The 26,613-nt window shown below is 42.4% G+C and overlaps 2 protein-coding genes across 7 annotated transcripts in view; both read left to right on the top strand.

The window, feature by feature from the left end:
• The first annotated feature begins 795 nt into the window (after positions 1–795).
• Positions 796–17,135, top strand: dcaf12 (DDB1 and CUL4 associated factor 12). Of its 2 annotated transcripts, XM_024427911.2 has the most exons (10): positions 796–1,243; positions 7,209–7,499; positions 7,688–7,963; positions 8,085–8,145; positions 8,269–8,462; positions 8,591–8,656; positions 10,875–11,037; positions 11,148–11,159; positions 11,868–12,046; positions 14,836–17,135. In XM_024427911.2, exons 1-10 carry the CDS (start codon positions 1,181–1,183, stop codon positions 14,992–14,994), a joined length of 1,464 nt encoding a protein of 487 aa, XP_024283679.1. In that variant the 5' UTR covers positions 796–1,180; the 3' UTR covers positions 14,995–17,135. The 2 variants fall into 2 exon arrangements, with proteins under 2 accessions (XP_024283679.1, XP_024283680.1); XM_024427912.2 differs by lacking the exon at positions 11,148–11,159.
• A 269-nt stretch (positions 17,136–17,404) lies between these two features.
• The window catches only part of LOC112254929 (ubiquitin-associated protein 2), a 28,655-nt gene continuing 19,446 nt past the window's right edge, over positions 17,405–26,613 (top strand). For 4 of the 5 annotated variants that reach the window (XM_024427907.2, XM_024427908.2, XM_024427906.2 and 1 more), the window contains exons 1-5: positions 17,405–17,502; positions 19,037–19,174; positions 19,372–19,449; positions 19,947–20,057; positions 24,604–24,772. In XM_024427907.2, coding sequence (XP_024283675.2) covers positions 19,079–19,174; positions 19,372–19,449; positions 19,947–20,057; positions 24,604–24,772 — 454 coding nt within the window. In that variant the 5' untranslated portion in view covers positions 17,405–17,502; positions 19,037–19,078. Of the gene's footprint in view, positions 17,503–17,529; positions 18,089–19,036; positions 19,175–19,371; positions 19,450–19,946; positions 20,058–24,603; positions 24,773–26,613 lie in introns of those variants that run through there. The other variant, XM_024427905.2, reaches the window with a different exon arrangement.

Genomic DNA, 26,613 nt, shown 5'->3' with positions numbered 1-26,613 from the left:
AATGCACCTAATTTATGAAAGTTGCCAATCGCAATATAAAGTCAAGAGAAGGAAAAGCCTGGAAGGAGGAGAGATGACTAGAAACGATTCGGTTGACCGTTTTATGTGTGGATTAATTGGCAGAGTAGAGGACCTTGTGCATTTCAGGTAAAATAACAACTCAGTGTTTATATCCCAGGACAAATTAGCTAGCAACAGCAAGCTAGCTAAAAAGAACAAATTAGTTAGTGCAAGCTAGCTAGCTAAATTGTGCCATAAATGTTTCATGCTTTTTGACCTGTCCCCAAATTAATATAATTGGTTCAGAGTTTGTTTTGATATTTTAACCTGCGTGTAGTGATTGCGTTTGGTGGGGGGACAAAATACATTTATGCACAATGGCGCACGGGCGCAGCTGGTTTGGGTTAGTGGAATAGTGTTAGCCCTTGGCAACGCAGATGTTCGTTGGCGCAATAATTGAATAATATAGATTTTAAAATTTATGTTGCAACGCTCGCGCACGCGACGCGAGGGGTGTTGTCAGCCTGTTACAGAGTGACTTCTCTAGTTTTTTGGGGGGATTCCCTGTCCCCCATATTACAATATATTCTATGTGATGCACATTTATTTTGGCACGATCAATGTAATCTGTTAGTCTCATACATTTGATGTTTGCATGAACTCTGAATTGAAAAAATATTGTGCTTTTTCAATAAATCATTAGAGCAAAGAGTTCGGAAGCATAAATATGACGCCAATGACAAATGGTTCGTGAACGCGCACGCTTTATCGTAAACATGCACGTTCGACCTTGTTTTTGTTGATGTTTAACTTGACTGCGGCTGCGCGCGGCAGAATGTTGTTGCCGTTGGTGACGCGATTTGTAAAGAAAGAACAATTGGATAAAATATAAAAATCGATTTGTACTGTAGGGGAGTCTCATATCTTGGCTCCTCGACCGAAACACATTTTAGTAGGTTACAAGCTAATCTACGCGCGTAGCTAGAGTTAGAGTTTCGGAGGCCGGAGTGGAAGGGAAGCTAGCTCGTCAACCTCACCCTTATGTGATCGTCCTTCCACGTCGCCGAGCGCTGCTACACTCGGAGCAAGACAACAAAATAGCTTATCGCCATTATATGACCCAGTACTTAGCGTCATTATTTGGCCTCCATGTGGGTGAGGGATTTGTGTGTGTCAGATTATGGCGAGAAAAACAGTTAGCAGGAAAAGGAAGGCAGGGGAGTCCAAGGACCAACAACAACAGGTATGAGGAAACAGACTGGTGTTTCAGTCAATTGCCGTTAGCCATTCGAGCAAATCTTGGTTAGCCTAGTTGGCTAGCTAACGTTACCACTTTGCCTTGACTGGTTGAGCTAGCTAACTACTAACATATTCGTAGCGAATTTAGCTCGATAGCTAACGCCACGCAGATAAAAAAAAAGCACGTCCAGTTTTTAAAGTGTAACGTTACAGTAACTAGATAACTATTAGTAACGTTAGATTCCTAAAGAACTCTATCCGTGTTACTAGCTAGAATGCCATGGCTAACGTTAGCCAGCTCACTGGCCAGTGTGCTTAGCTTATGTTAGTTCATGTTTCTATTTTAAAAGTTGTCGTTTGACTGTCTTTTTTTTATTACATGGACCGTTTCTCTAACTGGTTAGCTAGCTAATTTAGTTAGCTAGTTAAATTAGACGTGTGTGAGTGTTTCTGGTTAGGCCCTAGGCCTACAACCACTAATGCTTTTTCCTAAGCACGGGATGTAATATTGGATCGTAGGGGATGGATGGAAAAATATATAGAATAATCATTCTGAGAATGGAATACAATTTCAGTAGCTGTGTAAAATCATAGGAATTTTAGCTAGGTTATGTCCTATTCGACTGGATAAGGGTGGTTAAGCCATATGTTGTATACCCGAATGCAGTTGCGTTAAACTCAATTTCAGTTCTTATTTTAGACTATATCCATGTGGTTGGTTAGGCAAACATTTTTGTGAATTAAAATGTATGTAAAAAGAGTTGTTAAAGTATTGCCCCCAAATTCAGTGCCACATCCGGCATCGTGTTCCCATGTTGATGTACCACGACCACATACAAAGCCCATACTGCATTAATGTCCAAGTAATAACACTGTTAGTTCCTATGTTACAACAATGCAAGTATGAATTGACGACCAAGAAATCCAAAGGTGACATGTTAGTTGAATGACACCTGTTTTTATTTAATTTTTAAACTTCTATTTAACTAGGCAAGTCAGTTATGAAACAATTCTTATTTACGATGACGGCCAAACCCACGACGACGCTGGGCCAATTGTGTGCTGCCCTATGGGACTCACACTCACGGCCAATTGTGATGCAGCCTGGATTCGAACAAAGGACTGTAGTGACTCCTCTTGCACTGAGATGCAGTGCCTTAGACTGCACCACTCGGGAGCCAGAAGGAGCTAGCAAGTTTAATAGATAGCTACAGTAGTTGTCAAGGTAACCAAACAAACTTGCTAGTTTTGCTAACCAAACCATCTGTCCTAGTCTGCCATTGTTGAATTCGATTTTCATGTCAGTAATGTTTTCAATTTTACTTTTGCTTTCAAAATCAGCTCAAAATAGAACATGTAAGAATGAACTATAGCTATTGAATTCTACCTTGTAAATATACAGTGTGTTTATAGGGAAATAATCCGTCCTCTAAAATACTCTTCAAGACGATCAGGAACAACAATGCCATGGTATAAAGACAATTATAAACTCTGTGGTTCAAGCCCTGAATGCTGAGTTGCTGAAAGCTGTGGTATATTAGACCGTATGACAACGTGTACTTTTACTAGGGATGAACCGATATTAAAGTTTTGGCCGATATACATTTTCCTTGCCAAAAAAAACAATACCGATAACGATATTTTAAATATTACCGGCCTTTTAAGCATTCAAGTACCAAAAAGTTATTTTGTTGGCATTTACGTTTTTAAAACTGACATATATTTAACTAACCTTTTATTTAACTAGGCAAGTCAGGTAAGAACAAATTCTTGTTTACAATGACCGCATACCCTGGGCCAAACCCTGAAGACGCTAAGCCAATTGTGCGCCGCACTATGGGACTCCCAATCACTGCGGATGTGATGCAGCCTGCAGCTATGTCCCCATTACCAGTAAAACATAATCAAAACCTATTTCTTTCACTTACTTGCTGTGCTGTTTCGTTGTTCATTTGTTTTGTCATAAAGTGAAGTGCATGTCAAGCAGTGAAGTTTCAGCTCTGTCCGTGGCCTCTTCCTTGGTACACGTTGTCACTGTGTCCGTTTCCATCTTGTCCAGCTGTGTCTTTAACATTTCACGTAAACTCTGTTTCTTGTCTGCGTCGAAGTAGCGGTCCTTGTACCTGGCATCGACCATGGTGGTGACACAATAGCGGCTCAGAGAGAATGCCACCGCATCGCTTTTTCACGGTCTCTTTCGACTTAACCCGATGGTCTGTTGGCATTTTTGTTGAGCAGGCATTTCAATGCCATGACACGGTATCACGCCTGCTGCAGATGCAGTTGAGCTTATTTCTCGAGTCAGTTGTTCGAATGGAGCTCGGAGTGTTCATGTTTCAAACATGTTCTCAAATGCCATTGAAATGGCTGCAGCGGTATGAGAACTGGCACATTCTTGAGCATGCAATACGGCTTACCTCAGTACAAAATCCTCGTCGGCCCACTGTGCTATCAGACTCAATGCTCATGGGGCTGACATCGCTGTAACTCCAGTAGAGCAACATCTGAAAAATAGCGCCTACTTGGTAGGGTGTACCAGTGCTCGTCCAGTCGGCAAAAGCCAACATCTTCCACAACAGAAAACAGTTCATTTTCAAGGGCAATGAATTCCATTATCTTGGCTTTAATGGATTTCGCCTTTAAGTTGTCTCGCTGAAATTTTCTTACTCTTTCAAATGACTGCTTGACTGCTCGATCCACACAGCAGACATTGTGGGCTAGGTTAGGAATGCTGTGTAGAGCTATATATATTTTTTTGTGTTGTCATTACGTCATCTACCTACGTTATATCCATATGCACGTCAGCTTTGACATCGGTTTTGCACATCTCCATTGAATTAGACATCGGGCTGATGCCGATGTTGGCATTTTTAGCTAATATCGCCCGATTCCGATATGCTTACCAATATATCGTGCATTCCCTAATTTTTACTGCTCTATTTACATTGGTAACCAGTTCATGATAGCAATAAGTCACCTCGGGTGTTTGTGGTATATGGCCAATATACCACGGCTAAGGCCCGTCTTACGCACGGCGGAGTGCCTGGAAACAGCTCTTAGCCATAGTATATTGGCCATATACCACAAACACCCGAGGTGACTTATTGCTATCATGAACTGGTTACCAAACACCCCTCGGGCCTTATTGCTTAATTAACACAGGTCTCATAAACAATATCTCAAGCACAAGCCCACATGCTAGTGGGTAGCCAAGTAATCATTATATTTCAAGTTTAGTCAACTAGGATCTATTTTCTGCTTACAAGGCAGAACAGTTGAATTGTTATGAACACACCCGTCTGTCTGTTTCCAACTGTTTGAACAGCATGCTAGCCTGTCCATGTTGAAATCAAGTAGAATACCTTATTTCTCAGAACGAAAACGAGTAGACAATTCCTTATATAATTGTGCTTTATGGTTATTTATGGTTATTTTAAAAACGCAGACTAAACAGCAAGTATAGCCGTCTTTGGCTAAAATGCTTCTATTGGTATCGCAATGCCGAGTGTGACAAACTGAGGAATTATTTCCCAGAATCAATGTTCATTGATACTCACATTTTTGTAGTCTGCTCTGCTCGCAATTCGAGTTGAGATATAAGAAGTGTATCGTTAGAAAGGTTAACTTCTCAATAGCTAGGTTTCCATCCAATTGGTGACAGATTTTCATGCGAATATTCTAAAATCTGCATCAAATCAACATGCGCGGTTTCCCACCAGAGATGTTTCCATTAAATAGAGTTGTTGCAGGTAAACGGCAGTGCGTGATGACATAGTGCACATAAAAATACCTTTTGCGGTTCAAATCCCATCTACTGAATAAAAATACAAGTTCAATGGGTTTCCATTGCATTTTCAACTCTACTGATGTTTGTCTCACGTTTAAAAAAAAAAAAGCTTTATATAGCATGTGTCCCCTCTGGTATTGGCACGTTGTTGACTAGAGTGCATGTATAGCCTACATGATGAGATTAAACGGGGCAAGATTGTTTTTTTGTCAAAAGGCAGCCAAGCATTGATGATGTCACCAGAATAAGTCCATCGATATTTATTGGAAAGGAGCATCAAGCTCATCACCTTGCACTTTCACCACCCTGTGATGATAATTTATTTAATCTGTAGCCTAATAAACTGCATGCTTTCCTGTCGAGTTGTAGTGGGAGGACCACATGTGGTATCAACAGAAAGGTATAAAAGTTCCAGTATATAGTGTATGAGGTCATAGAAGTTTTGTAGTGATTCCTTTGTTTTTTGATGTAATTCATATTTGTTGGTCTGTAGTGTGTAATGAGGAGTAAGCAGACACTGCACTTTACATATTTATGACATTTCTTATTCCAGTTACTAATAAGCATGCACCAATATAAGAAATTACTATTGATGAGCAATTGAAAAATTGTATGGTTGAGGGGGATGAGGCAAAATTAATGGCAAATAAGTCTGGCAGCACAACCGATTGGCAAACATACTGCAAATTGAGAAATTATGTGATTAAGGTGAATAGAAATGATTAACTATTCTATGAAACAAAGATGAATGATAGTAAAAGCTTTGGAGCACCTTAAATGAAATGTTGGGCAAAAGGGAAAACTCAGCTCTGTCATTCATTAAATCAGATGGCTCATTCATCACAAAACCCACTGATATTGCCAATTACTTTTAATATTTTTTTTCATTGGCAAGATTAGCAAACTTAGGCATGACTTAATGCGGCTTTTGACATTATGATCAATAATCTGCTGATGGAAAAGCGTATGTGTTATCGCTTTACACCCCCTGCTATATTGTGGATAAATAGTTAACTGTCTAACAGTACACAGAGGGTGTTCTTTAATGGAAGCCTCCAACATAATCCAGGTAGAATCAGGAATTCCTCAGGGCAGCTGTCTAGGCCCCTTACTTTTTTCAATCTTTACTAACGACATGCCACTGGCTTTGAGTAAAGTGTGTTTATGAATGTGGCTGACTCAACACTATACACATCAGCTACTACATCGAGTGAAATCTCTGCAACACCTAGCAAAGAGCTGCAGTTTCAGAATGGGTGGGAAGAATAAGTTAGTCCTAACTATTTCTAAAAAATATAAAAGCATTGTATTTGGGACAAATCATTCACTAAATCCTAAACCTCAACTAACTACTTTAATAAATGTGGTAATCCTGGATTGTTAACTGTCATACTCAAAGCATGTTGATACAACAGTAACTAAGATGGGGAGAAGTCTCTCCATAATAAATTGTTTCTTTGCCTTTTTAACAACAGCAAGGCAGGTCCTACATGCTATATATTTGTCACACCTGGACTCCTGTTCGGTTGTGTGGTCAAGTGCCATAGAAGGAATTACGATTGGGTCAGAACAGGGCACCACGTCTGGCCCTTAAATGAACACGCAGAGCTAACATTAATGATATGCATATAAACCTCTCATGGCTCAAAGTGGAGCACAGATTGACTTCCTCACTAGTTGTTTTTGTAAGAAGTGTTGACTTGCTAAATGTACCGAGGTGTTTGTTTATACTACTAGCACGTAGCTCGGACACGCATGCATATCACACAAGAAATGCCACCAAAGGTCTCTTCACAATCCCCTAGTCAAGAACAGACTATGGGAGTCGCACAGTACTACATAGAGCCATGGTTATGTGGAACTCTATTCCACATCAGGTAACTGATGCAAGCAGTAGAATCGGATTTTAAAAAACAGATAAAAATACACCATATGGAACAGCAGGGACTGTGAAGCGACACAGACACATGCACATAAAGTCAAACTGTCAAAGATACGTTCTCTAGCCTAAAATACAACTTTTATTTTGTTTATTGAATTGCAGGAGCATGGCAAATGTAACGAAAATTTAGTTCCATATTCACTTGGAATGACCTTGTTCTAAATAGTCAGTGTTCTTGATTTACTTGGTGCTGTTCATTTCATTTAAACCTTGTACTAACCTTTCTCTCTCCTCCGTCAGGTGGCCTGGTGCCAGTCGGCGAGCAAGCGGACGCGTGTGTCCTCCTCGTCCCGGCACGCTCAGCAGTGGTGGCGTAGTCAGTGCTCGGTGGTGTGTGCACTCCGGGGCCGAGAGTTTCGGCCGCAGCAGCAGCATGAGTGGCGGCTCCAGCGTAGCCTGCGGGGCTTTGCTGCTGGCCGCCTCCCGGGCATCCTCAAGGAGCGGGAGTTCTCCCTTGGCCGCCTCAACAAGGTGTTTGCCTCCCAGTGGCTCAACCACCGCCAGGTGGTGTGTGGAACCAAGTGCAATACGGTGAGACATTGGCCTCTTGTTTTACTCTACTCTGCTTTCTTCTTTCAAAATGGAAAAAAGTGTATAAACATTTGCTGTTAACCGGAAAACCTTGAACTGACCTATTATGAACCAAAAAAATGCGACCCCCAATGATTCCAGACCATTTAACTTTTTCTCTTACCAGATTTCTTTCTTCCTCTCCCCAGCTATTTGTGGCAGATGTTCTGACAGGGCAGATCACCCGCATCCCAATGCTGAAGGACCGACACGGCGGAGGAGGGGCCCCCGGGGGGGTTGCGGGTACAATAGGGGCCCCCTTCCTCCCTGGTAGTGGCTCAGTGTCTGGGCTGGACCAGCAAGGCTGTGGGATCCACGCCATCGAGCTTAACCCCTCCGGCACTCTGTTGGCCACCGGCGGAGACAACCCTAACAGCCTGGCCGTCTACCGGCTTCCTACCCTGGATCCCGTCTGCGTGGGGGACGTGAGTGGTTCCCCTCTCTTTTTGGTGTGTTGGTACTGAGCTACACAAAGTGGGACAGCACTGGTGGCTGAGGCAGCCTAAGCAAGCCTGATCATACATTGAAACAAGTTCTGTTTTTCAGGATGGCCATAAAGATTGGATCTTCTCCATTGCGTGGATCAGCGACAGAATGGCTGTGTCAGGTGACACACTGCTAAGCCATAGGAAGACCTTCACACTATTGTTCATCTGTGATAGTTTTTTATGTGTGTAATATTGTCTCTGTATAAAATCAACCATCCAATCAATGTGCTGCTGTTCTTCAGGGTCCCGGGACGGTTCAATGGGGCTGTGGGAGGTGTCTGAGGTGGTTCTGAGCCACTCCATGAGACAGCAGGATGAAGAGGGGGTCCCCTGCTACTCCCACATCTCCCACCGTGCCCTGGAGGACATCCCCAAGGAATACACCAACCCCTACAACTGCAAAGTGCGCGCCCTGGCCTTCAACAACAACCACAAGGTCAAACATACCTCCCTCCTAGACCTCTGAGACAAACCATAGCCTGTGTTCTCTAGTAAAAATCTGTGTTGTACTATAGCAATGTACTTACGGGGACCTACACACTATCTTGTTTTGCCTTCTCTCAGGAGCTTGGTGCAGTGTCCCTGGATGGCTATTTCCACCTTTGGAAGGCAGAGCAAAACTTGAGCAAGGTCTGTTTGAGTATATCTGTTTCCGCTCTGCATAGCAATGCTTGTTTGGTTCAGTGACTGTGTACTTGTTTGGGGACATTGGAGATTATGAAGACTTGGCTGGTGTCGTCATGAGTCAATATTAAACAGTACTGCATTTTTGTTGAATGTCCTCGCATACCAAACATTTCTGGTCAAGACGATTGTGCAAATAAGACATTTCTGTTTTTTTATTTGAATTTCTAAAATTATGTTTTCATTTTGTCATTATAGAGTATTGTGTGCAGATTGATGAGGATTTTTATTTATTTAATCCATTTTAGAATAAGGCTGTAATGTAACAAAATGTAGGTTATGCATGCCAAAGGAATAGGCCATTTGGCAGGGCCTGCTGTGGGCTGCCCGGTCAGCTCTTTACTGTGTGTTACAGACTATTTGAAATTGACGATGGCTGTCAATCATCTTCGATATCTGATACCATTGTAACATCGCCAAACCCTAGCGCACATAGTTGTTCAGTCCCTTTGTTATGCGACTCGAATTTGAGCTCCGGTACATCCTATTTCCATTGATCATCCTTGAAATGTTTGTACAACTTGATTGGAGTACACCTGTGGTAAATTCAATTGATTGGACATGATTTGGAAAGAAACACACCTGTCTATATAAGGTCCCACAGTTGACAGTGCATGTCAAAGCAAAAACCAAGCCATGAGGTCTAAGAAATCAGTGGAGGCACAGATCTGGGGAAAGATACCAGAACACAGTGGCCTCCATTCTTAAATGGAAGAAGTTCGGAACCAGCAATACATCCTAGAGTTGTCTGAAAGGCCAAACTGAGCAATCGGGGGAGAAGAGCCTTGGTCGGGGAGGTGACCAAGAACCCGATGGTTACTACTTTATGGTAGTGGCCAGGTGGAAGCCTCAGTAAAAAGGCACATAACAGCCTGCTTGGTGTTTGCCAAAAGGCATCTAAAGGCCATGTGTGGTCTGATGAAACCAAGATTGAACTCTTTGGCCTGAATGCCAAGCATCATGTCTGGAGGAACCTAGGCACCATCCCTACGGTGATGGTGTCGAAAAAAACATTTTTGATCAATATTAGAATAAGTCTGTAACGTAACAAAATGTGGGAAAAGTCCAGGGGTCTGAATACTTTCCGAATGCACTGTATTTAAAAATGTTATAACAATTTACAGAATGCAACTTAACCATGTAGACAGAGATAAGATGTTCACCAAAACAGCGCAGAATGTCCAGTCAAATGTTTTTATCTTTCTCTCAATGTCAGTTGATCTGAAGCCTATTTTAGTTTTTATAGAGGACACTCTGGTGTCTTAATTATTTTAAAATCCACATTTGGTATTTTCTCTCCATTTGATATGAATATGACTTAATTTTTTATGCCTGCTGTCTTTCTCCTGCCGTGCTATTTCATTATTAAACAATTAATTTATCTAGCTGAGTTCTAGGCTCTCTCAAAGTTTGAAGTTGTTTTTGAATAACCTAAAAACATGATAGGCCTAAGGGAATAATTAGAGGTAGAACAAACAATAGCGAGATAGAAAAATCAAACTAGTAGGTTGAACAAACCTTGGTTGGGCAAGGCTTAGTCTATTATAAAATAAAGGATGCATGCATCCCTCCTTCCCGTTGCCAACCAAACGGCCAAAAGCCAAATCCTACTGATAGCCTATCAAAACAAGTTAGTTATTTAGAGTATTTCCCAAATAGGCTAATAGTGCCATGTCCAAACATTGCAGCTTTCAAATGGGAACAATTAGAAAATTGCCTATAGACTGACTTTACATCACAGCTCTATTTTGAATGGAAAATATTAGAGGGAACAATAAGTGAAATTTAGCAAACAATATCAAGATGGAACATTTTTATGAGAAGTCAAAAGAACTTACAGCTGAACAAAGCTTATGAAAGCAGCAACATGTAGAGTAGGCCTATTTACATAGGCTATTATTAGAAATGTGGCCTACAACACACTGAGTATACCAAAGATTAGGAACACTTTCCTAATATTGAGTTGCACATATTGAGTTTCCCGGTTGCTGTCGGCTGGAACACCGCCTGGGATTGAACCAGGATCTGTAGTGACGCAGCTAGCACTGCGATTCAGTGCCTTAGACCCCTGCACCACTCGGGAGGCCCCGGTGTGTGCAGACTTTTGACTGGTACTGTACATGTCTATCCCTGTCTAACAAGCCTGTGTATCTGTTGTTCATAGCTGCTGTCCACAAAGCTGCCTCACTGCAAGGAGAATGTATGTCTGGCATACGGTCAGGACTGGTCGGTGTATGCGGTGGGCTCTCAGGCCCATGTGTCCTTCCTAGACCCCCGGCAGCCCACTCACAACATCAAATCAGTCAGCTCCCGGGAGAGGGGAAGTGGTAAGGAATTGACACCACACTACAATGTTTGACACACACAGGGTATATAGAACACTATAGCATACATTCTGTAAACTTTCTGTAACTTTCATTTCATTCCATTTTTCCAGAGGCAACACGAGGTACTACAAACACATTCCACCAAGAAGCAAAACAAAATCCAAACATTCGCCAAGACCCGCTCTGCACTTATGCTGCCTTCAAGTGGTGTCGGAATTATCGGAAATAGGAGTTACCAACTCTGAAATTTCACTTGAATGGCCCTCCATGTCGGGATTACGAGTTGGAAAGGCGGGAGAAAATAATGAAACCCGAATTTACGAGTTGTGCCGTTTCATCACTGTCTTTTCAACCAAAAGATGATTAAACAAATCCATTTACATTATTTGTACATTATTTTAATGTGAATAATGTAGTTAGTTTGGCTATATTGTCAACGTTAGCCAGCTAGCTAAAATATTATTAGGAACGTTAGCTAGCTAGATTTATTATTAGCAACATTAGCCAGCTAGCTAAATTATTATTATTATTATTATTAGCAACGTTAGTCAGCTTGCTAAATTATTATTATTGTTAGCAACGTTAGCTAACTAGCTAAAATATCATTGGTTGAAGAGTTGTTCCGAATTCAAAAGCACTTGGAGACACTGATGTCGTATTTACGACTTCACCAACTGGGAAATGCGAGTTTCCGAGTAGCATTTGAACGCAGCATTACAATGAAGTGCAGAGGCAGTACTTTTGAAATAAATGTATTACAGCTTTTTTAAAGACGTTTATAAAGCTATTAAAGGCAAGGTATTAACTTGTTTGTGTGTGCTCGTTCACAGGCATCCGCTCGGTGAGTTTCTATGAACACATAGTGACTGTGGGCACAGGCCAGGGCTCCCTGCTGTTCTATGACATCAGAGCCCAGAGGTTCTTGGAGGACCCTTCCAGCCCGGCCGGCGGGTTCCGGCAGCGCCCAGGAGAGGGCATCCTCAAACTCACCACAGGGAAGGGCTGGCTGGTACGATTCTTTTATTTATTGTTCCCCTTTTGTATACCCATCTCAGGAACTTTTAACTTGAAGTGTCCTGCTATTACTATTTATGCTACATGGCCAAAATATGTGGACACCTGCTCTTCTCATTCCAAAATCATGGGCGTTCATATGAAGTTGGTCCCCCCTTTGCTGCTAATACAGCCTCCACTCTTCTGGGAACATACTGGGTATACATACTGGACCTCTGAGACCCTGAAGCGACATTTGTCTGGATTTCATTTGAGATTAAGAGATTTTATCCTGTCTATGATCTGGCGGAGGGGCTCGTCGTGTTCCTGACCAGGATGTCGACCATAATGATTTTGACAGGGTTGTTCTGCGAAGAGCTGCTCCATGCACCTCCTGAAACACTTCACTTCCTGTAGAGATTCCACAGGGCATGCGTAGGAAGTGATATCTGCCCCCTGGGGTCAAGAAGTTGGTGAGCTTTGACGCTTCATCAAGTGTGCTCTGCCAGAACCAAAACTTGGCATCCAACATGAAGAATAGCTTTACATCAGGCACGTCTGAGATCCCCTGCTCCACTGTTTTCATGGGATGATGTGGCCTGAGGAGTGCTTTGTTGAGATGGACTGGATCAATGCATATTCTCACTCTTCTATCCATTTTCTTTACAGCCACTGTGGCTGAGACCAATTCCATGGCCGTGATGAGATCTTGTCCTTCCATTCGGTTTATCTCCTTGATCACTTTTTTCCCCCTTCAAATCAAATGTACATATTTTTACCAGATGTTATTGCGTGTGTAGCAAAATGCTTGTGTTCCTAGCTCCAACAGTGCAGTAGTATCTTCATGGCGAATGGCATGCTTCTGGGAGCCCACACTGGGGTAAACAGTCATCCAGCCGCACGTGGTAAAAGGCTGGTAGCTTACCCACTGTGCTACAGTCAAACAGGTATTCAGTCTGCTCAGGGGCTTCATGCTGGACTGCATGCACTTCAGGTTGGGGATGAACTAAGCCCAGTCTGATACTGTCAGGGGGCAATGAGTGGTTTGACTTCACGATACACCACATGGAATTGTAATTTTCCATATGTGAAGTCCAGAGTGGCAGTAAAAGTCATAATCACCTGTCCTCCATAAGCCACTTGATTCACTGTGTTTGAGTGGTCAACAGGAGTGCTTGTGTCAATGTGTTGTAGCCCCAGTGTACATTTTTTGTTTAATGTTCTCACTGCTATTGATGGATGAGAGATCTGTGAATATCTCTCCCCTCTCTGATGTTATATCCACATTTTCACAGTTTAGTAGATCTGCTGGTTCAGGTGTCTCCTGTGTCCCCAGTTCATTAACCCTGTGTGAATACCTGCCTCTGCATGGATAGGGAGGAGCAGCCTGTGCTGGTCTGTTTGTAGTACACTACATGACCAAACGTATGTGGACGCCTGCTCTTCACAAATCTCATTCCAAAATCATGGGTATTAATATGGAGTTGGTCTATAACAGCCTCCACAATTCTGGGAAGGCTTTCCACTAGATGTTGGAACATTGCTGCAGGGACTTGCATCCATTCAGCCACAAACGCATTCGTGAGGTCGGGAACTGATGTTGGGTGATTAGGCATGGCTTGCAGTCGGCGTTCCAATTCATCCCAAAGGTGTTCAATGAGGTTGAGGTCAGGGCTCTGTGCAGGCCAGTCAAGTTCTTTCACATTGATCTCCACTAGCCATTTCTATATGAACATTGTCATGTTGAAACATGAAAGGGCTTTCCCCAAACTGTTGCCACAAAGTTGGAAGCACAGAATCATCTAGAATGTCATTGGATGTTGTAGTGTTCCTTCTCTGGAACTAATGGGGCCTAGCCTGAACCATGAAAAACAGCCCCAGGCCATTATTCCTTCTCCACCAAACTTTACAGTTTACACTGCATTCGGTAGTGAGTGTTACAACCGAGGACAGACGATTTTTACACATGCTACGCGCTTCAGCACTTGATTGTCCCATTCTGTGAGCTTGTGTGGCCTACCACTTCGCGGCTGAGCCGTTGTTACTCCTAGAAGTTTTCACTTCACAATAACAGCCCTTACAGTTAACCGGGGCACCTCTAGCAGGGCAGAAATTTGACGGACTGACTTTTTGGAATGGTGGCGCCCTGTAACGGTGCCACGTTGAAAGTCACTGAGCTCTTCTGTAAGGCCATTCTACTGTTAATGTTTGTCTATGGAGATTGCATGGCGGTGTGCTCGATTTTATACACCTGTCAGCAACTGGTGTGGCTGAAATAGTTGAATCCACTCATTTGTAGGGATGTGCACACACTTTTGTATATAAAGTGCATCTCCTTAATTCTATTGTAAGAATGGGATGAAATACTGGTTACTCCAGCATTTCTAGATTGTGACTATTGACAATACTATCATGACACGGAACAGATTTATGAACAGCTGACTTTAGGGTACACTAAAAGAAACTGTGATTCAGTGACTCCTGACCTCATGTGTTTGTAGTCTATGTTGGACCTGCCTTGACAAGATGCTAGCACAAGACAACAAGAACCATTTCCCCCTCAGTGTTCTTTCACCCTTGTTTTCAGCAGCAGTGTTAGGTCTCAAAAAGGATCTTTAAAAAATAAAAATATTGCTCCATTATAATTTTTCTACATGCTTTATATCTGGTTAAAGTTTACACTGGAAAACGTTTTACCATCCTGGAAATATATCCCCCCCAGTGGAGGCCACAATTTAAATGCATATAGGGGAAACATTGATGTCATCCCCTCCCCTCACACCTGTTTCTCTCGTTCTCCCTCAGAATCATGATGAGACGTGGAGGAGCTACTTCTCGGACATCAACTCGTTTCCCAACGCCGTGTACACACACTGCTACGACGACTCCGGCACCAAGCTGTTTGTGGCCGGCGGACCGCTGTGCTCGGGCCTTCACGGCAACTACGCAGCCCTCTGGAGCTAGCCTTCCCTTCTCCTCTATTCTCCTCCGCTATTCTCTCCTTACCCCACTACCCAGCCCCCCTCTCTCCTCTTCCTCCTTTTAGCGTTTCACTCACTGGTGTCCCTCCTTAGTGGACTCAGGAGCATGATCTTGGACCCCCTCTTATCACGGCTTCCATATTGCCAATGTGTATCTCGTCAACACCTCCTTGTTGCATCCCTCCATCCTCCCTTGCACTTTGCCCTGTTTATATTCAGTTCTTTCATCTCTGCTCCCTGTTTTTTTATATAGATGATTAACCAGTGATGTTGTAATGAGCTGAGAGGTCCGCTTTTGAAAAACTCAAATGAAAGTTTAATGTTTTATTACAATTTTTTTTGCCTGTTTTTGGGAGTATGTCATACTGGCATAGACCGTTTCCTTGTGTGAACATTGGAGACACACTCCTTACTGTTCCCCTTCTCTCTCTCCGAAACTGATGGCAATATAAAGTATTGAGGATGGGGGGAACATGAGAGACAAAGTTCTGAAGGAAGGAACAGGAGTATAGTTAAACTTTTCTAAGAAACTGAAAAAGGACATGGTCATTGGTTGGTAGCGTACCACCCTGTGCCATGGCAACCAATAAGAGCCGTAGCGATGGAAAAACTACCCAAACAGACGCAAGGTGAGAAGAAGCAGAGGATGAGTACAACAATCAGACAGCGGCAGCCACTTGTTTTTTTGTTTTTCCCTGACTGATGATGTAAAGGGGTGATGACTGTAGATGCTAAATGCCATAGGTATTCTGCAATGAATAATAATCCTGAAGAATCCTTATTTTATTTTGATTCTGACTGTGTGATTTGACATAAACGTACACTTGTTGATATTACTACTATCTTTATTATAATTTATTTTCCCCCTTTCACTATCACCCTTAGTTATGGTTTACGGCCGGGGCATTCAACGTCAGGGCCGTGCGGAACGCAGTGTCTGCTGGTTCTTTCTTCCCAGTTACTGGTCCATTCATGTCGGTGGTTGTGTATATCACAAAGCATGATCATTAAGTCAGCTAGCTAACTTGGATAAACATTCATACATGGCTGTTGATGTTGTGGATTATCCCTCTTTGAACTAGGAAATATGGAGTTGTTTGAGGACATTTTTGAAACATTATCTTACTAAAACTTTGATCCTGCTTTGTGACATAACTCAGTGGTTTCCATGTTCTAAACCAGCTGCTGATATAAAAACGAGGATGAAAACCTGCAGACAGTGCTGACCTTAAGCGCCTGAATCCCAAATCAGACCCTTGCCCTTTCCTCCTAGGCACTTGTGTAGATTTGAGAGAATTGAATAGGTGTAAGCAATATTGTGACCACTCCATCAATGCCCTCTGATAGCCAGATGGCATTGTTGCCATTTTGCCAAGACTTTACCAATATTAACAGATCTGAGGTGTATTCACTAGAAGCCAACAGAAGCAAGCAGAATGAAGCAGGGAGAGACTTACCTGAATTGGTCCAATAGAAACTTGTTTTCATTGTAAAGTATTTTCGTTTGGAGTAAACGGTTTCCATTGCAAAACGGTTTGCTAAGGTCATGGTCTGAATGAATACATCCCTGGACAAGCGCATAGGAGGTAGGGGGAAGTGGTTGGAGTTGAATACATCTGGAGTCACCATCATTTTTGTCACTCTTCTTTTTTTCTATCAAGGGATGAGTGTAGCTGCTCTTTTCCTTGTGTGCAAAGGCAGGGTATATTTGAGTGACTTTGTTGCCTTTCTATAGTCTTTCTGTGAAAGACTTGTAGGCTGACATAGTTTTGCTTTTTGGAACTTTGAGAGTTTTCATGATAATGCGAGAACAAAAAGAGACCCAATTACGACCATAAGTTGAACAAATAACCACTTTTAAAATGTATTTTATAAATGTGTATGTGTGAAATGCATAGGGACAAATGCATACCTTTTTATGTATATGTTCCAGGAAGTGTGTGAACTGACCCCTGTCTTTACTTTGGTGGTGACCTATTTTATACCTTTACACACCTCATGAATGTTTTTAGAAATTACTGAACCTGGGGATATTGTATGATGTCAACAACAGCCGAAACCAACCTATAAATCTTTAAAATGAAAATAATGATAAATTAAAAATGTAATATTTCTCTTATTTCATATTGCTGTTTGTGTGTGGTTTATTTCATTATATTTGTGCTGGACTTACTCAAATTGCTCATTGGGTGATATTGCAGCCCTACAGTACTTACAAAGTTCAATTCATTGTACGGACAGGGTGTCTGTGTTACTGACAAATTACTGATACATTATTCATAGACATCATAGGTGACCCTGGCTATACTCTAAAACTTTTTACTTATATCAACGACCCTTTATGGCTTTCTGTGAGTATCAATGACCCCCAAGAGGACGACGTGCGCCTGCGCACTTGTCTCCCACTGAGGAAAGCAACGACAGCAGCTACGCCGTATATCACGTGACCTTGTCTGCTGCTGACTGAGTAGAGCGTGTTAGCGGTTAGCAGGTAATACAAAAAACAAATCTCGTTCAGGCACTCAATATTTATCTTTATACTTGAGCTAATTTAAACCCTTGTGTAGTCTCGTCCCTCTTGAAGTGTAATATCACCGATTCATTCGTCTCTTTAAACCATCTTTTCACTCTTTATTTCGTTATTTTCTATTGGCTTGTTCCCTGGCAAGTAATGTCGGAGCTTGGATCATACGCTGTGGCCATTTTCGTCAGAATTGAATTGATAAAGCTTTGTGGTTAGCTAGCAAACTAGCATTATTTGATACCTGAAGAACGGTTGTTTGTTATTGTCACTTGGGGAGAACCCCCGTTGGTCAACATTCAATAATGTTTGAACAGGAATGTCCGTTCGTCGTGTTTGGTGTATTTTTTTGCAATAAATAGCCTAAATTGCATTTCCAGCTAGCTACTTAGCTAACTAGGACAAAGGGGTCCCACTGTCTGTCACTGTTGTGTATTATTTGGCAGCTAGGTCTAGAATCCACATTCGTGTATTTGAAACGCTCGCGCTTGCATTTGAGTTAACGTATCGAACGTGTGAAGACGAACGGAATTTATTATAAATGTCATTTATATAGGTATGCATTCTTTTTTAATTCTAACTTAATTATGGCAAGCTATAAATAACAATTATTGTTTGCGTTGCACCCATTTGATTGCCGTGATTATATTGGCTAACACTTCTATATTTTTACCGTTCGAGTGTGTTTATGTCATATATTGTGTAGCTAGATTAATGATTTATGAGTAGCCAGCTACTATTAGAGGTGATGAGGCCAAATTCGATAGCTACGGTAACTTGTTTTGTTGCACAACAGCAGTGAAACCTCTTGGCGAGTGATATGATCCAATAGCTCATTAGCTTTCATGATAATAAACTCGCTTTGTAAATACAAATATAGGCCCCGTCAGAGTATTTGCTAGGTTTCCAAGTCCACTGCTTTCGCAAAGGCAAACTGGTGTTGCTGCTCTAAATAATCATATTTTAGAGCCAGTGTTTTTGGATGCATTACTGTAAGTTGCCAATGGTAGCCACTGACCTGCAGCTGCATTGTCCGATATGAACCAAGCAGTTTAATGTGTGAAGATCTCACTATTCAATCTCCGTATTCAACGCTCAGTTTATACAGTCTAGTTTATAGAGTATGTCTAGGGATACTGTTCACCGTAGATTTATGCCAATACAGTCAGATCACTGTGTGTTTTTAGACTTGGTGTTGCGCAATCCCATCCGACTTTGTTGACGCGTGGATGTCTGATACAGGTTACTCCTGTCCACGATCAGGGAATGCATTTCAGCTCAAAATAAACTGCAATAAAATAAAATCAGGACTATCCTAACAACCTAGGCCTAAATTTAAATAAGTGTTTGTCTTATACCTGTAATTTATTTGTATTTTTATTTAACCTTTATTTAACTGTCAGTAAGTAGGGAAAATACTGATTGCGTTATTGGTGTGACTTTCTATCCACATTTGACCTTTGTTCCCACCCCAATCCCTCTTTCTCTCTGTTTTGTCTTCCAGATTTTTCTATTTTGTACATACATTGTTTTGTATATACTGTATATGATGACCTCGTTGGGTGGCGACAAAGCCCGGGGCACTCGGGATAAAGTGCTGCCTGCTGCCACCCACACAACTCAACCACAGAAACAGCTCCAGGTGAGGGACACACACACACACAGTACAATTCACTTGATCATACTTAGCAGGTCTTCAGGTGTTAATGAATTTCTTCAAAACATTACTTCTCCTTCCTTCTCTTTTCCTCCTCCCCCACCTTCCTCTTTTCCTCCTCCACCGCCTTCCTCTTTTCCTCCTCATTTATCCTTCCTCGCTCTACCTCTTCTCGCCTGCAGGCGACCGCAGAGCAAATCCGGCTCGCCCAGATGATCTATGACAAGAATGATTCTGATTTTGAGGACAAAGTGAACCAGGTGAATGGGCGTGCATTGCCGAGGCCATTGTGTCAGTGCTGAATGTTGGCGTGTGTCTGTTGGGATGTTTGTTGCCCATTTAAGAGGCCTACCTTAATTCCATCTGGCATCAGCAGGAATGAACACACTTGTGCTGTGCTCTCCTGTTAACTTTGGAAACCATTCTAAGCCTGTGAGTGTATGTTTGTGACTGCATGTACTAGAGAAAGAGGGTCCGCACTAATATAATTAAAAAATATATATATATTATGCAATTTTAGAATAAAATGGCCCCCTCCCTCACACACCTAAATTCTAAGAGTGCAGACCTTTTCCTTTTCTAATACTGTCTATGCAACTAGAAGTGACAAATATTTCCTTCTGTGATACACACACAAGCGGTACATACTATCAACATCAGTATACATAGGGTCCTTGTATATTCTGTCATGTTTTGTTGTGGATTCAAATGAAGCACTCGTGTATATTTGTGTGTGCCCGTGTGTGTACATCCATAGCTGATGGAGGTGACCGGAAAGAACCAGGACGAGTGCATGGTAGCGCTCCACGACTGCAACGAGGATGTTAACAGAGCCATCAACTTCCTTCTTGAGAGCACCTCTGACACGGTAGGGCACAGGGGACTAACGCTAATGCTACCTTTTCAATTTCCTTCAACCACTTTCCTTCTTTCTGGGTGATGGGCAGCTAGTCGTAGCTAGCTTAGTTTTGCACAGTCGCCTCAAAGGCTAATTTTTGTTTTCTGGCACAAAACAATATACTACGTTTTCATATGTTTTGTGCTCTAATGAATATGACCCTGATGTATATGTCTCCTCCGAAACTTAACAGCACAAATCAAATTTTATTGGTCACATACACATGGTTTGCAGATGTTATTGCGAGTGTGGTGAAATGCTTATTCTTCTAGATCTGACAGTGCAGCAGTATCTAACAGGTAATATCTAACAATTCCACAATAAAACCTAATACACAATCTAGTAATGGAATGGGATAAGAATATATAAGTATAAAATATATGAATGAGCAGTGACAGAGCAGCTAAGATGCAAAAGATAGTAAAGAATATAGTATACACCTATGAGATGAGTAATGCGAGATGTGTACACATTCTTAAAGTGGCATTATTGAAGTGACTAGACGTTTATTAAAGTGGCCAGTGACATCAAGTCTGTAGGTAGGCTGCCACCTCTCTGCTAGTGGTGGCTGTTTAACAATCTGATGGCCTTGAGATTGAAGAGATTGAGATTGGCCTTGAGATCTGGAGAGCCCTGCGGTTGAGGACGGTGCAGTTGCCGTAGCAGGCGGTGATACAGCCCGGCAGGATGCTCTCAATTGTGCACTTGTTAAAGTTAGTGATCGGTGACAAGCCACATTTTTTCAGCCTCCTGAGGTCTGTGTGCGTGCACCATTTCAGTTTGTTGGTGATATGTACACAGAGGAACTTAACACTTTCCACCTTCTCCACTGCTGTCCCATCGATGTGGATAGGGGGTTGCTCCCTTTGCTGTTTCCTGAAGTCCACGATCATCTCTTTTGATTTACTGACATTGAGTGAGAGGTTATTTTCCTGACCTCACACTCCGAGGGCCCTCACCACCTCCCTGTAGGCTGTCTCGTTGTTGTTGGTAATCAAGCCTACCGCTGTAGTGTCATCTGCAAACTTGATGATTGAGTTGGAGGGGTGCATGGCCACTCAGTCGTAGGTGAACATGGATTACAGGAGGGGACTGAGAACACACCCTTGTGTGGCTGCAGTGTTGAGGATCAGCAAACTGGAGATGTTGTTTCCTACCTTCACCACCTGGGGGTGGCCCATCAGGAAGTCCAGGACCCAGTTGCACAGGGCGAGGTCGAGACCCAGGGTCTCAAGCTTAATAATGAGTTTGGAGGGTACTATGGGGTTGAATGCTGAGCTGTAGTCAATAAACAGCATTCTAACTTAGGCTTTCCTCTTGTCCAGATGGGATAGGGCAGTGTGCAGTATGATGGGGATTGCATCGTCTTTGGAACAATTGGGGCGGTAAGCAAATTGGAGTGGGTTTAGGGTGACCGCTAGGGTGGATGTTATATGATCCTTGATTAGTCTCTCAAAGTACTTCATGATGACAGAAGTGAGTGCTACGGGGTGATAGTCATTTAATTCAGTTACCTTACTTTCTTGGGAACAGGAACAATGGTGGCCATCTTGAAGCAGACTGGGATAGGGATTGAGTGTGTCCGTAAACACACCAGCCAGCTGTGCTGCGCATGCTCTGAGGATGCGGCTAGGGATGCCGCCTGGGCCGGCAGCTTTGCGAGGGTTGACGTATTTAAATGTTTTACTCACGTCGACCACGGAGAAGGAGAGCCCACAGTCTTTGGTAGCGGGCCGTGTCGGTGGCACTGCATTGTCCTCAAAGTGCGCAAAGAAGTTGTTTAGTTTGGCTGGAAGCAAGACGTCAATATCTGCAACAGGGCTGGTTTTCTTTTTGTAATCCATGATTGTCTGTAGACCCTGCCACATACGTCTCGTGTTTGAGCCGTTGAATTGCGACTCCACTTTGTCTCTACTGATGCTTTGCTTGTTTGATTGCCTTATGGAGGGAATAACTACACTGATTGTATTCTGTCATCTTGCCATGATTAAATGCAGTGGTACATGCTTTCAGTTTTGCGCGAATGCTGCCATCAATCCACGGTTTCTGGTTGTAATAGTCCCAGTGGGTACAACATCTCCTATACACTTCCTTATACACTTGCTCACTGAGTCAGAGTATACGTCAATGTTATTGTCTGAGGCTACCCGGAACATATCCCAGTCCACGTGATCGAAGTGATCTTGAAGCGTGGAATCTGATTGGTCAGACAGCGTTGGATAGACTTAAGCACGGACACTTCCTGTTTTAGTTTCTGCCTATAGGAGGGGAGCAACAAGATGGAGTCATGGTCGGATTTGCCAAAATGAGGGTGGGGGAGGGCCTTGTATGCATTGTAGAAGGTAGAGTAGCAATGGTCGAGCGTGTTACTAGCTCATGTACTGCAATCGATATGCTGATAGAATTTAGGTAGCCTTTTTAACAAAGCTGATTTGAGAATATCCCCAGCTACAATATATGCAGCCTCAGGATATATGGTTTCCACTTTGAATAGTCCAGTGAAGTTCCTTGATGCCCGTCTTTGTATCCGCTTGCGGGGGGATATACACGGCTGTCACGATAACGGAGGAGAGTTCTCTTGGGAGATAATACGGTCGGCATTTGATTGTGAGGAATTCTAGGTCAGGTGAACAAAAGGACTTGAGTTCTTGCATGTTGTTACAATTACACCATGAGTTGTTAATCATGAAACATACTCCCCGGCCCTTCTTCTTACCGGAGAGATGTTTATTCCTGTCGGTGCGATGCGCTGAAAATCCCATTGTTCCTGTACGGACTCCGACAGCATGTCCCAAGCTATCCATGTTTCTGTGAAACAGAGTATGTTACAATCTCTGATATCTCTTTGGAAAGCAACTCTTGCCCTGATTTCATCGACTTTGTTAACTAGGGACTGGACATTAGTGAGTAGTATACTCGGAAGCGGTGGGTGGTGTGGGCACATCCGAAGCCTCACTAGAAGACCACTCCGCCACCCTCTCCTCTGGCTGCATTGTTTTGTGTCGGCCTCTGGAATCAGTTCAGATGCCCTGGGAGGTGCAGACAAAGGATCCGCTTTGGGAAAGTCATTCCTGGTCGTAGAGTCTGGTTGTGGTGGTAAATTACCATCTCTCTGATATCCAATAGTTCTTCCTGGCTATATGTAATAACACTTAAGGTTTTCTGGGCTAACAGTGTAAGAAATAAAACATATAAAATCCTGCACAGTTTCCTAAGGACTAGAAGCGAAGCTGCCATCTCTATCGGCGCCATCTTGCGTTCATTTTCTGGTTTATTCAGGGAAGCAAACATCACTTTTCGGAGATATTTGCCGTTTTTATCTCCAAATAAGTAATCCACGTGAATCGTGTAGATCTGTAAAAAAAAAAAATATATATATATATATATATATGTATGTTTGGGGTAGGGAGTGGTGGTGGTAGTGGTGGTGGTGGGGGGGAATTTATGAAAAGTGCGCAGACTCAGTGTGTCACTCATTGAGCTATGAAAGTGAGATGCAAACAGATTTTCTCCCTGTGTGTTTACTAAATAATGGTATGTTACTCACATCTGATCAGAGGCCTTCTGCTCTCTTTTTTTTTTTACTACTGAAAGTGTCTGTTCCAGGTGCGTAGAAGTCAAAATAACAATACTGGAAGAAATAGAGACCTGCATGCTGTGAAAAAAAGGAATAGATACAAAACTGATGCCTGAAGATATTTATTGAAACAACATGGTGCCCAAAGAATATAGCATAGTGCAAACAAGTGCAGAAATAACATGTGAAAACAAAACCTATGTTTCTCATATCGAAATGAATGACACAATGCATCTCTACGTATCCTACAAATAGAATATGGGAGTTCAGAGCGTGATGTCAGATATGTCATATCAGAATGAGTTCTACATCCAATATCCAAAAAGTGTGAAGTTAAATGTAATGTGTTGTATTGAGGTGTGAATATCAGGGACAGGTTTTTGTGCGGCACATGCAGAAAATAGTGTTTGAGTGACAACTGCAAAGTTCAAGGAGTTGGTCTGATGGTGCCCTCTATCATCGGCCTCCCCCCATGCTTGCAGGAACAATAGAGTAGCTACATTTTCTGTAGGCAATGAATCGCTCAACAACCCTTGTCACAGCCCTTCCAATCAAGCCCAATCTACTACTGCTGCTCCCGCAACCCTGTGGTCATGAATCCTTTATGATGTCTGTCTTTGTCAGTGACACTGCAGTAGGAGGGGTATACAGGGTCACAACCACACGTCGATTACATAAATACATTATCTCACATTGACTATTTTGTACTTTGAAGTTCATGGGAAAGGAAGAAGTTCAAGCAGTTGTAGGATCTGACTTGTAACCTTTTAATCTGTCGTTCTCTTCCCCCTCTTTCCCGTCCTCTACTCTTATCACCCCCTCTAATTCCATCCCTCCACCTCTTGTTCCCATTTCCCTATACACCCCCCCTTTCAGAGCAAGTGAGGGTGTGTCAATAAGGAGAGATCAAACTTTTTAAAACCTCTTTTTCTCTCTCAGACCTCATGGGAGACAGTGGGGAAAAAGAAACCCCTAGCGAAGGAAGGCCCTGCGGAGGGCAAGGAGAACCGGGAGAAGAGAGGAGGAGAGAGGGAGGCCAGCAGGGGCCGCGGGGGAAGCAACCGGAGAGGCAGAGGGGCCAGCAATCGCAGCCGCCAGGGGGAGAGAGGTAGGGGGCCACGGAGTCTCTCAAATTCTATCCATATGTTAATAAACAAGGCATTATAACACTGCCTAATTGATCACCTAAGAGCCAGGGTGAATGATAAGTCAAAGGATTTCAGTTGTTTATTACAGTTCTACACCTTTCAAACCAATATGTTTTCCCGACAACTTTAGCATCGCACCAACTTTTTCCGCCTTTTCTTTATATCTGAATGGTGTTGCCGGTATCAAGGCCTGAACTTTTATTTCTGCGAACCGATCTAGTCATGATTGCGGTAAAGGCCTGCCTTCGGCTCAGTATGAAATGTAGCCGTAATGTTGAGACGGGATTGGCATGCACTATGCTCTTAAGCTCTTGATGGTTGCTAGGCAGCGGACGTTACTACTATCCTCTAAACTTTGCGAGGCATGTCACTTCACCTATTTCTTTGCATAGCCCACCACATGTACTGTTTTCTTAGCCACAACTGGATGGCTCCATAGAGAATAACTGGGAATAAATGACAGTATTATGAAAAATATGGGAATAAAGTAGGCGAATGTCATTGAAGGCATCAAATTGTTGCTTACTGAAACTGTCTTCCAATTATTTTAATATATTTGAAGCAATAGTCTGACGTGTGGTCAACTATTTTCGCACTGTTTCCTGACGCTTTGAGACAAGCGTGGGGACTTGTCTTGATAGATCCATACATTTCAGATTTTTCTTTTCACTCATTCGCTGTTTGGCTCTTGGTTAGGCTATAATTAGGCTGTGGAAATGTTAGTTAAGTTGAGGTGCGTTCTGCTCATGATCCTCTTGTCTAGTTGGCTCATTCATTAGCACTGATCAGAACATTTTGCCAGCATGTTATGTAGCTTAACAAGTGGATAATTTTGCTCTTGACTTGCAGTTGTAGCCTAGGTCTACTCCCAACCAAAAGCCTGTGACTTGTCTTAATCAACCAATGGGATTTTGTTTAACTGACTCTCCATATGTATATTTGGTTAATTCTCTGGCTGGGCAAATAAGTGGAGGTGGTTTAACTCATCTATTCCTTTGCTCATCTATCACTGATCAGAAACATTTAGCATTCAATAATGTAGCCTAAATAAAGTTTAGACCTAGAGGACCAAAAAAAGCCGATACCAATCAATCGACGGATTAAAAAAAAAATATATATATATTTTTATTTTATTTATTTGTAATAATGACAATTACAACAATACTGAATGAACACATATTTAACTTAATATAATAATTTAAAATCAATAATCAATAATAAAATCAATTTAGCCTCAAATAAATAATGAAACCTGTTCAATTTGGTTTAAATAATGCAAAAACAAAGTGTTGGAGAAAGTAAAAGTGCAATATGTGCCATGTAAAAAAGCTAACGTTTAAGTTCCTTGCTCAGAACATGAGAACATATGAAAGCTGGTGGTTCCTTTTAACAGGAGTCTTCAATATTCCCAGGTAAGAAGTTTTAAGTTGCAGTTATTATAGGAATTATAGGACAATTTCTCTCTATACGATTTGTATTTCATATACCTTTGACTATTGGATGTTCTTATAGGCACTTTAGTGTTGCCAGTGTAACAGTATAGCTTCCGTCCCTCTCCTTGCCCCTACCTGGGCTCGAACAAGGAACACATCGACAACAGCCACCCTCGAAGCAGCTTTACCCATCGCTCCACAAAAGCCGCGGCCCTTGCAGAGCAAGTGGAACAACCACTCCAAGTCTCAGAGCGAGTGACGTTTGAAACGCTATTAGCGCGCACCCCGCTAACTAACTAGCGATTTCACATCGGTTACACCAGCCTAATCTCGGGAGTTGATAGGCTTGAAGTCATAACCAGCTCAAT

Source organism: Oncorhynchus tshawytscha, linkage group LG07 (assembly GCF_018296145.1).
Source record: "Oncorhynchus tshawytscha isolate Ot180627B linkage group LG07, Otsh_v2.0, whole genome shotgun sequence".
NCBI classification, from domain to species: domain Eukaryota; kingdom Metazoa; phylum Chordata; class Actinopteri; order Salmoniformes; family Salmonidae; genus Oncorhynchus; species Oncorhynchus tshawytscha.
Note: the sequence above shows the minus strand (reverse complement) of the source record. Positions and strands in the feature narration are given on the sequence as shown.

Excerpts from the sequence above, each read along its gene's own strand:
- dcaf12 (XM_024427911.2), top strand. The coding sequence starts at position 1,181 with ATGGCGAGAAAAACAGTTAGCAGGAAAAGGAAGGCAGGGGAGTCCAAG. Across the intron at positions 8,463-8,590 it reads CCTTCAACAACAACCACAAG|GAGCTTGGTGCAGTGTCCCT; the intron begins GTCAAACATACC and ends GCCTTCTCTCAG. Across the intron at positions 8,657-10,874 it reads CAGAGCAAAACTTGAGCAAG|CTGCTGTCCACAAAGCTGCC; the intron begins GTCTGTTTGAGT and ends TGTTGTTCATAG.